The sequence below is a fragment of the Strongylocentrotus purpuratus genome, unplaced genomic scaffold (assembly GCF_000002235.5).
Source record: "Strongylocentrotus purpuratus isolate Spur 01 unplaced genomic scaffold, Spur_5.0 spur5_scaffold_1, whole genome shotgun sequence".
Classification (NCBI taxonomy): domain Eukaryota; kingdom Metazoa; phylum Echinodermata; class Echinoidea; order Camarodonta; family Strongylocentrotidae; genus Strongylocentrotus; species Strongylocentrotus purpuratus.
The window spans coordinates 942,242-954,030 of NW_022145594.1; the positions used below are offsets into that span (position 1 = coordinate 942,242).

Here is an 11,789-nt window from a genome sequence, read left to right on the forward strand (position 1 = left end):
CTTTACATTATTTACAAACAAAGAGGTATATTACTTAATAGAAAAGATATATTTTCAGACACTTCTTGAATGCTGTGAGAGTATTGGAAATCCTTTAATACAAGGAGTAAAAAGTTCCAGGTTTTGAGGGCAATAATTGAGGCTTTGTTTACAGTGTCATGTTTGAGTGAGGCTCAACTGCGGCATTCACTTTCATTGACAATGAATGATGTCATTCATGTCCTTACCATTGTATATTACTCACAACAAAATTGTATGGTGGAAACTCATTACAACAAGGCCCTTGGGACCAAGGAAATTACCTTGTTATATCAGGAATATTATTATATCAGGGTAAAAAAACAAAAGAATATACACAGCTGGGACTAGCAAAATCACCTTGTTATAACAGATACCGGTGTGTTGGCTCAGTCAGTAGAGCGTCGGCCTCACAACCGGGAGGTCATGGGTTCGAACCCTGGCCGCGTCATACCAAAAGGCGTTAAAGACGGGAGTAGCTGCTACCTTGTTTGGCGTTCCAACAATAAGGGATAGAGCAACGTCGATCTGGCGCTGCTCAGTGGCTGCCGGGCCCACGATCAATTAGGCAAAAAGAATTTCCATTTTTGGTTTAATAAAATTTGGAGTGGACTTTAAAAGATTATTATTATTATTATTATTATTATTATTAAGTTATCAGAGCTCTTTATACCGAGGTGTAATTTATCCATTCCAGTGCTTCTCATTTGTCACAACAAAAACGAGAGGACGTGAGTGTGTTTGAGGAATCAATCATTTTGTCTCCAGATGCAACATCCCTTAGGCTTCCAATGGTTTGGAAGGTTTCAAAGAACTACTAGCAGATGATAACATACCGGTAGTTGATTGGCTATCTACTAGTCTTCCCGTAAGACTGATCTTTACTCCAGTTGGAAACCACACAAACTATAATAAAGCATCTGCACCTGATCTCCACATCTGTGTTGTTTTCATAATCTTACAGCATGAACCTGGGCAGAATCTTTTCACTGTGACAATGACGCTGTCATTGTGACGTTGAATTAGGAGACTGTGACATTGACGCTGTCATTGTGACGTTGAGTTAGGAGACTGTGACATTGACGCTGTTAGGAGTCTGTGACATTGACGCTGTCATTGTGACGTTCAGTTAGGAGACTGTGACATTGACGCTGTCATTGTGACGTTGAGTTAGGAGACTGTGACATTGACGCTGTCATTGTGACGTTGAGTTAGGAGACTGTGACAGTGATGCTGTCATTGTGACGTTGAGTCAGGAGACTGTGACATTGATGCTGTCATTGTGACGTTGAGTTAGGAGACTGTGACATTGACGCTGTCATTGTGACGTTGAGTTAGGAGACTGTGACATTGACGCTGTCATTGTGACGTTGTGCTAGGAGACTGTGACAGTGACGCTGTCATTGTGACGTTGAGTTAGGAGACTGTGACTGCCGAAAGACAGAGGTTGGGTCTCTCAATGTGAGAACCAGGAGTACATGTTGTGCTTGCAGAGCTGTAGCAAAACAAAAATCAAATTGAACAAAATTTTCAGTGTGACAAAATATTTTTTTCAATACCTCCCATATGATTTACATACTCCTTCCTATTACTTGCAAGTATTGAAGGGTTTTCAATGGGACACAACACAGCATAAAGAGTTGCGGGCAATGAATTTTTTGGAGTGAAAGCAAGATTTGTCTTGTTTCGAGTTGATAAGTTGATTTATCTAGACAGTTCAAAATTGCATGTACATGTATAATTCTATTGTGATTTTTACTGCTATAATAGGTAGCAAGATAAATCACTGCATAGTTGAAATTAATTGCTTTGAGCCTTTAGTTCATTATTTACAATATTTCTGGAAAATGTCATTCAAATATCTGCATGTACAGTACATTGCAAACTACAGTGGGAATAAGCTAAGGTAAACTACAAAACAAGAATCATTTACTGTTTAAAAAACAGTTTCTGCATGTACCGTTTTTTAAGAAGCTCCTTTGTAAAATACTCTGGACTTCCTTCTTTTCAAGAAACAAACTGTAAAAGAATCTTTCAGATAGCGGATTGTGTACTCCAAAAAGCACCCTTAATATTTGATTCAAAGATGTTTTAGCTAAACGTCTCCTACTAACTATCCTGGGTTAGTAGATAAAATGTGTTTATTGATCTTTAACGATCCCATTTTCAGCAGAATTTGGAAGAGTCAGGGTACAAATTATGTTGCATTGCCTGTCAAGGAGATTCTCATGCAAAAAGTTGAAATCTCCTCAGGCAAAATTTGCAATAAAGTGTACATTACGTGCTTTTATACAGATTTGTCAAAAATAAGAATTTAAAGTCCATAAAAGTAGAAATCAATCCTCAAAAATATAATTGTGAGTGAACTTCCCAGGGAATAAATCATCTAAGCTTGTTTTCAAAGACCAAAGCATTAAGCAGATAGGACGCAGTTAACCACAGCATTTCTTACATTATTATAGGTTATAAGATAATGACTTGGATCCTAATCAAATGATTGGTTGAAAGCATACACGTGACCAGGCATTTATTTTTGCCTAACGCGTAATTTGGATAATGACCAGTCATTATCCAATTCTAATAACCAGTCATTATCCAAATGATGTTATAAAACATCATTTTATAAAACAAATAAAACCTAATCTTATAAAACAAATAATACACAGCATTTTGTTCGGGCATTAGTCAAATTACCCACACTTGATACCTTCAAAACAGTCCAGACACCCTTAGCTATGACCTCAGGCATGTTGGACTGTTCCAAATGTACCTTGTGTGGATAATTCTTACTAATGCCCACACTGCAGAGCATTATTTGTATAATAATACACTTCACAATTCTGCATCTTATAACACAGAGCTAGCTGAATATGCATTGGACCTTTGTTGCGTACAGTTGCCATTCATAAACACATTACAAACACATGGTACTTGATTGCGGTGTTTTACGGCGTCATATTTGAACGAGCCTCAAGGTGACCTTTACCTGCATGGTTTGAGCTCCATGGAAGCGACCTCTGCAAGGTCAGATAGGGTGAAGGGTTGGGGGTCACTCTTTGACCTCTTGACCTTAGATCCTATTACTATGTTATCTGTATGAGCTGATGGTGATGACTGCATTGGGCTGGTAGTGCTGAGAGAATCTACGAGAAAGAAAAAAAAACCTCTTCTTAGAAACTTTATTCATTTGAGGATGATTAACGATGATGTGGGATACTAGTTATGCACGGAAGGATCCTATACTAGCTTAAAGGTCATGTACAGTTTGGGTGGGCTCTAAAATACTGTGAATTAGATTTCTTTACCTTAAAGGCATTGTTTAACAATGCCAAATCTGAGATGCACAGCCCTACGTGTTAATATCAGGGTCTGTGATGTGGTGTAATATTGAAGCCCTAAAAAAAAACATGCTTCAAAATTATCAAGAAGTGCCTCAAAAAAGTAAAAATCTGTGAGTGACGGTTTTACCATACTCGTTTTCCCCAATAGACTGTAGTGTTTAAAATCCGTTTGGCAACATTTTTTAGCAGAACCTGACCTTTTAAGAATACAAACCTTTAGTTGGAAGGAGATCGTAAGAGAGAAATTGATGACTTTAGTAAATGATTATAATAATGATGTTAATGATAATGATAAAGCTAAGTAATTGTTTCCCTTCTTAACAGAACTCAACCTTTTCAGGATATAGAACTTTAGTTGGAAGGAGATCGTAAGAGAGAAATTGATGAATTTACTAAATAATGATAATAATGATGTTAATGATAATGATAAAGCTAAGTAATTGTTTCACTTTTTAACAGAACTCAACCTTTTCAGGATACAGACCTTTCGTTGGAAGGAGATCATAAGAGAGAAATTGATGAGTTTAGTAAATGATGATAAGGATAAAGCTAAGAAATTGTTTCCCTTTTTAACAGAACTCAACCTTTTTAGGATACAAACCTTTAGTTGGAAGGAGATCGTAAGACAGAAATTGATGAGTTTACTAAATAATGATAATAATGATGTTAATGATAATGATAAAGCTAAGTAATTGTTTCACTTTTTAACAGAACTCAACCTTTTCAGGATACAGACCTTTAGTTGGAAGGAGATCGTAAGACAGAAATTGATGAATTTACTAAATAATGATAATAATGATGTTAATGATAATGATAAAGCTAAGTAATTGTTTCACTTTTTAACAGAACTCAACCTTTTCAGGATACAGACCTTTAGTTGGAAGGAGATCGTAAGACAGAAATTGATGAATTTACTAAATAATGATAATAATGATGTTAATGATAATGATAAAGCTAAGTAATTGTTTCACTTTTTAACAGAACTCAACCTTTTCAGGATACAGACCTTTCGTTGGAAGGAGATCATAAGAGAGAAATTGATGAGTTTAGTAAATGATGATAAGGATAAAGCTAAGAAATTGTTTCCCTTTTTAACAGAACTCAACCTTTTAAGAATACAAACCTTTAGTTGGAAGGAGATCGTAAGACAGAAATTGATGTCTTTTAATTAGTAAATGATGATAATGATAAAGCTAAGTAACCGTTTCCCTTTTTAGCAGAACTCAACCTTTTCAGGATACAGACCTTTAGTTGGAAGGAGATCGTAAGACAGAAATTGATGAGTTTAGTAAATGATGATAATGATGTCAATGATAATGATAAAGCCAAGTAATCGTTTCCCTTTCTAGCAGAACTCGACCTTTTCAGGATACAGACCTTTAGTTGGAAGGAGGTGCATGATGGATGATTTCCTTGCCTTTCTCTTCCCGCTACCGCTGATAGTCATCTCAGTGGAAGACAACGACCTAATCACTTTGCTCTTTCCTTCAAATCAAAACAAACATAACTCTAAAAAGTGAGGTTTACATACATCACAGTCATTCACACACTTCACAATCCAAATATATTGAGATCTGGGGAATGTTGGTGGTGGTGGTGATTATTTTTACCTGACTGCTAAGAAAGCATAAATGCTTGTAAGTAAGCAACCAGATGGTCGACAGCTTTAGGTCCTCTCCCAGGGACCTGGTAATGAGGATTAATGCCTTACCAAAGGGCATTAGCGCATCACCTTCGTTTTGAAACCGGGTCACTGAGCTATCGCGCCTCCTTTGTGTTTCACAAAGACTAAGATCAACTTAAGTTATCACTTGAACTATGGCAGGCCGCTGATGCCGATATTTCCTCTTAACCATTCCTGGCATTGGTTTCTCAAGGGATGTATGGATCATGGTCACAAATCTACAAAATTTACATCTTTTGATAGTTCATTATTGAACGAAAAGATATTATCTAAAGATCATTATTGAGAGACCAATGGTGAGTGAGAGCAACCAGTGGAATGAATGGCCTGCCATAGTTCAAGTCCAACTTCAGTCGATCTTAGTCTTTGTGAAACACTCCCCTGTATAGAAAGGCAACTAAAGGAAGACAAAAAAAATGGTCTTTATAGGAAGCTAGTTTTTCATAAGCAGATTCCTTTAAACTATATTTCGTTGGAAATCACGATGAATTTAAATGAAACAATAATAAAATGTGGTCTTTATTGACAGATGGTCATTCTATACCAGTATTCACTAAAGTAGGTTTGATCGTATAACAGAATCCAGTAGATGTGGGTAAACTGGGATTATCATAATTTATGCAAATCATATCATCAATATACATGGTTCCTTTTTTTGGTCAAACACTTTGAACGACTGTTACAAGATTCAATTTAACACTGTTCGACTCAAAAACATCATGCAAGACTATTGTGCACATTGTTGTCATCAGTGATCTGTAACAATATAAAAATACAGTCATCTAGGTTTGTTCAAATGTATTTCTTTATTAGCAGAGCTCTGTAAGCTCTGTAAGCTCTGTAATTATTAGGATCTCTGTCCAGTTGTGCCATGTTTGTGCCATCGAACTGGATCGACCAAATCAATTGATTCATAATATATATATATATACATAATATTTTTTCCCGTAACATGAGAGTAATTTTAATAGTCTCATACTATTAATTAAATGTAATGTTAACTGTTTTTGTATAATTGTTTAAAATGGGGGCACGCTACAAGAGTCCTATCTCGCATCCGGGGCAACATGTCTGACACGGCCGGTTGTAGCAACTACTCCGAAGATCAAGATACATTAATCTTCATCTAAAGAGACACGAACGGACGATTAGCAGAACAATTCTGGATCTATAGAGCAATTAAATAATCATAAGAAATATTTTTTTTATAGTGCACATATCCACCACGCTGGGTGTACAATACGCTAAAGTGTTCTCTAGCTAGGCTACCAATTTTGGTGCTCACAGCATTCACAGAATCCCCCTCTACCAATACCAATTTATCACCTGAGTGGAGCACTGAAAATTAATATCTTGCTCTGCCAGTTTGAACCCTGGACCTTCAAATCTCAATTTGAAGTTTAATGACCTCAATAATTAAAGGATTATTGTGTCATTTCTTTGGTAACAAAGTAATTTGTTTGCTGTATTTGCTGTTTTTGCTATTTTTTGCATGTTTCACGTTGTATATCATCTTATGTCAAGGCCTTCTTGCCCACCTATTATTATTGTTACGTCCTTCACCATTAAAGCCAGGGTAATTATGCTGCATTATTGTAGAGCGCTTTATAGAGACTTCTGATAAAGTAAGTGTTAGGTGCTATATAAGCAAGGATAATTATTATTATACAATCAAATGTTAGTTTTATTTATGGGAACCTATAATCTACAAGCTGAGCTTTTTAATAGGTTCCTCACATTTCACACTGTATAACCTACTATTGAATACAATTAATTTCGATGTCTTTTCAAAGAATTAATTATATAATGTGACACTTTTAGTATATTTCATATTATGTTCTAATCTTGTCAATTATGTGAATTCTTTTTTGTGAAATGTGAAACAAATAAATTTGAACTTGAACTTGAACCATATCATGAAGCATACCCTGAGTTAATTGCTTACTCCTCTCTTTGATAAACTTAGCATTCTTGTAAATGTCTGATGTCTTCTTATATTTCAAGCCGGTTTTGACTAGAGGTTTAACAGAATTGGAAATATCTGTGATGTTACAACATTATTTTAAACTATATTTCATTGGAAATCAAAATGAATTTAAATGAAACAAAAATCAAATGTGGTCTTTATTGACATGTGGTCTTTCTATACAAGTGTTCACTAAAGTAGGTTTGAATGTTTAACAGAGTTTAGAACATGTGGGTTAATTACTTACCCCTCTCTTTGATAAACTTAGCATTCTTGTAGATGTCTGATGTCTTCTTAGACTTCAAGCCAGAGTTCTTCTTTGTTCTGAATTGTTCTGGGGCATACTGAGGCAGTGTGGCTAGTCTAGCTTCAACGTTGATCTCACCATAGTCACTGTTATGATAAGAGAATAGACGCAGATATATAAGAAATCATTCTAATCATCATCACTACCATCATCATCATCATCATCATCATCATCATCACTACCATCATCATCATCATCATCATCATCATCACTACCATCATCATCATCATCATCATCATCATCACCATCACCATCATCATCATCATCTTCATATCATCACCATCATCTTCATCACCACCATCATCATCATCATCATCATCATCATCACCATCACCATCAGCACCACCACCACCACCATCACCGTCATCAAACACATTCCTTTAATTCATGGTTGCATATCAAATTCTATAAAAATAATAACATTAAGCCTATAAATAGCCAGATAAAATGTATATATCGAGGGGTTCGTGACACAAAGACAAAAACTCCATTTTGCCCATGTTGAGAAAAAGTGGTTTATGTGTCACTGGGCACTTGGGCATCAAGGAGTTAAGTCTATTTTTCACTAGCCATTGACTTCAATGAGGTGTTCGGTGGAGTTAAGTCTTTGTGTTTCCAAAACATTTTGATATCAAATACCCATTTTGGCACAATGTGGAGTTACGACTTTGTCCTAGTCTGCAAGCACAGACCCTAATTTGAAACTTTATCAAAAAATCATTGTGCCTTGAGAGAAGCCTATCCCAGATACCTACTGGTTGTGTGTCAGGAGCAGCTTTAGTACATGGCCTATGGTAGTCTTATAGTGCAGACTGTCTTTTACGACTGACCAGGGTTTGTGCCTGCAAACTAAGGTTATCCCTAGATAAAAGAATATTACTGAGCTGAAAAGAATAGACTACATGTATATTCATTTGGTGTGTGAGATACTACTTACAAATCTGAGCATGTAAGACTAGATCCACTGTTTGTTCTTTTCCTTGGTCTTCTAGTCTTCTTCCCATCCTCAGGTTGGAATACTTCATCCTCAGCATCGCTGAAACCACTCATTCCCTCGTTACTATGACGCCAAGCTTTCTTGCAGTTGAATGGTCTCTCAGGCCGTTGCAATGACTCCAGCATTCCCTGGGAAATGAAAAGAAAAGAAATATTCATCTGAACAGGATTCAGTTGTGGAAGAAATTTAAATGAACTTGTGCATGATCATTAACAAATGCAACATTAAGCATTATAACATGGGTTTCAGAATGTACTGCATGTCTGTTTACGAGGACACTGCTCCCGCCATCGTCTGTGTACACACGTTATTTGTTATGAAAGTTGCAAGTTTACAGTGTTATCGCCTTGCTAAGAATCGATAGTAGACCCACAAATACACGGGTTTGCGTTCATGACGTTATCGGCGCTATTCAGGTATTCACAATGGCACAACATACCATAGTGAATACCCTCATGTGCCGCATTGCCATAACGCACTCACACCTGTGTATTATTTGTATACCGGTAATAGCACTTTTATTATCTTGTTTCTCTATTTTAACACTTTGTCCACTTTGGTGAGAGCAAAAAGTGCCATATTTAAAGTCGATCTTAGTCTTTGTGAAAATTCCCATACCAGGGGGGTGTTTCGTAAAGCTGTTCGTAAAGTTACGCATGACTTCATGAATGACTTATATATGAAAAGCAAAATGGGATGCTCAATCGTTATTAACTGCATCAACTAAAGTTTAACAGTGCAGATGTAGACTAACATTCTTATAATAACATTCATTTTTTAATGCAAAGTATATTTCTTTGCCATAATTTAATTGAGGTTATTGGAAATATAGTCACACAAGCATCAGGAAAAAATGTTAGCGTCCTATCTGGTATTTCATATACAAGTCGTTTCTAAAGTCATGCGTAACTGTACGAACAGTTTTATGAAACACCCCCATAGCTTAAAGATATAGTTGAGTTCTGGTCATGCGATTACAGGTTCATCATTTAGCATATGTATTGATGTGTACTGCAAGGTTCTGGAATCGTCAAAATTTTAAGAAATTTGGCCCAGTCTAGTTAGGTACAGTTATAAGCACTGTACACAGAAAAATGTATATGGGACTACACGAACATGTGGCATAAAAATCTGTCCAGATTTTACGTTGTTACATGCCATATTTAGAATATTAAGGCATTTGAAGAGCTTTTCAAGGAACATTTTTAATCTGATGTTCTTCCACACTTGCATATAAAAATGGAAACGCTCACAACTTATTTGTCTCCTCTTCCCAGAACTCAACGTTTAAGGTTAGCTTTAACTCTAAACCATCAGTACCTGATCAACAAGCTTGCGATAAAGCTGACCCTTGCATGACCTCCTAGACTTTCTCTGTCCTGAAGACTTTGATTCCTCACCATCGGTCAAGCAACTCTCCTTCTCCTTCTCGCCATCCTCCTCCTTCTCTCCATCTTTCCTCGGACTCTCTGTCTTGAGCGCACCCTTTAAAGCACCAGGCCAGCTAAGAGATAAAGCTTTACTAGAATCATTGCTCTTCAAGACCTTCTTCTTCTTCTTCTTCTTTTTCTTGGAGCTCTTCTCACTTTTCCTCTTTTTGTTATTCATCTTTATTTTGGTCATTCCTTCCTCCTTCTCTTCCTCCTTCTCTTCCTCCTTCTCCTCGTCTTTCGCCTCCCCCTTCTCCTCCTTCTCCCCCTCCTCCCCCTTCTCATTCCTGAAACCCACTTGCATAGTCATCTCATCTTCAGCCTTTATATCAGTCCTGTTAATCACGGATCCATTCGATCTGTCCGATGTTGGTTTGCCAGAGGTAATCCTGACGTGCATCTTACTGTTGAAAGGGATTGTATTATTATTGATAATAGAGGCATCCATTGCATTGTCCTTTGAGAAGATGCTTGTATGCTTGACAGGGATCGTCTGATTGCAGAGGTTTATTGAATCAGACGTATCAGATTTGTATTCAGGTTTCATGGCAGATTGATCGGAGCACATCTAAAAAATAAAAAGATATCACAGTTTTACCTTTGCAATCTTACAAATCTATGTTTCCCTTTACTGTATTGGGCTATTTTGAGCTCCCCAAAGATGTCGGCCATCGAATGTCCGATGAACACAAAATTTAGCATGTTTGTAGATATTCACGTAAGGAACAAGATGGTACAATTATTTATCCGAATATGCAAATTCTTGTTGTTAGAGCCTAATTAATTATGCAAAATGCTAACGTTATGCATTTTACAGAAAACTCTACATATTTGTCTTTAAACTTGTGAAGTATCTTAAAATTGTATTGAATAAATGTTTCTTTATTTCAAATTCATGAAGTTTCGTTATTTTTTCATAAATTTTTGTGTAAATTTGCATAAATTATGATTATTATTTTTTTTAAAGTATGTTTAGTACTGTAAGCGAAGCCAAAAACAATAATTTCACCCTCTTTTTCACTGTAGAATAATATTTCTCCCATCTGCATATCACTGCTCATATCTGAAGAAAAATAGTTTGAAATTCATCATTTTATTTTCTTATGTATGTTATTGTTTTTCATTTCTTATTATATCTAATGTTTTATTTCTAATGTATTGTTTTGTTCTGGAATACATCAAGTTACTCTGAGAAACATGTAAAAGCAATTCGATATTAATTTATATCTCCCACTTATGAAGAAGTACATCTAAACCTGTATTCACATTTCTGCTTGTACACAAATATTATACAGTTATTGACCGGCAGGGGGTGTAATATAACATTATTTGGACCGCTGAAGGGAGTAATATTTCCCAAGTGGTTATATTTTCCTGAAGCGCGCAGCGCTGAGGGAAAATATAATTCCCTTCAGGTCCAAAGAATTTTACACTGTATATACCCCCTGTCAGTCAATAACTGTTATATTAGATAGCCTTGGTCCATATTTTATTTTGCCCAAAATTTTAATTTTTTTTTCGGGGACAATCAAAATTACGGAAAAATAATCTGTCGAGATAGTACAAGAAAGAAAAAACCTTACAACAACAACAAAAAATTGGAAAAAAAAAAAAATTCTTTCCTAAAAAAGCATTTTTTGGGAGAAAAAAAAATTACCCAAAAAAGCATTTTTGGGGAAAAAAAGAAAATGTGGAAAAAATAATTTCAAGGGAAAAAAAAATTCATGAAAACAAAATTTCGAAAAAATAAAATGGCCCTCGGTAATGGTGTAATGTGTGTAATTGGTGACATATAGTCCTCAAGAGGGCGACATGCATTGATTAAAAATATATTCATTTCATCAGCCGGTAAAATATAACCAACCAGGAAAATATAACAATTTGGATCCTCGCAATTGATATCACGTGACGAGCTCTGGACCAATAACATCTCGGTATCTGTCTAAGCTATCTAATATATGCATTTATAGCACATTTTTATAACATGCGCATACTAATTGATATGTAACACCTAATACAGGTACACAATTTCGACGAAAATGGTAT

At 35.9% G+C, this 11,789-nt stretch overlaps 1 protein-coding gene across 1 annotated transcript; it reads right to left on the minus strand.

Moving 5' to 3' along the window:
* Window positions 1–641: 641 nt before the first annotated feature.
* Window positions 642–9,940, minus strand: LOC752324 (HMG box transcription factor BBX). Its single transcript, XM_030977336.1, has 6 exons — window positions 9,634–9,940; window positions 8,254–8,441; window positions 7,257–7,402; window positions 4,737–4,844; window positions 3,005–3,161; window positions 642–1,513 (listed from the first exon to the last, which is right to left on the minus strand). Exons 1-6 carry the CDS (start codon window positions 9,934–9,936, stop codon window positions 1,435–1,437), a joined length of 981 nt encoding a protein of 326 aa, XP_030833196.1. The 5' UTR covers window positions 9,937–9,940; the 3' UTR covers window positions 642–1,434.
* Between the last annotated feature and the right edge of the window lie 1,849 nt (window positions 9,941–11,789).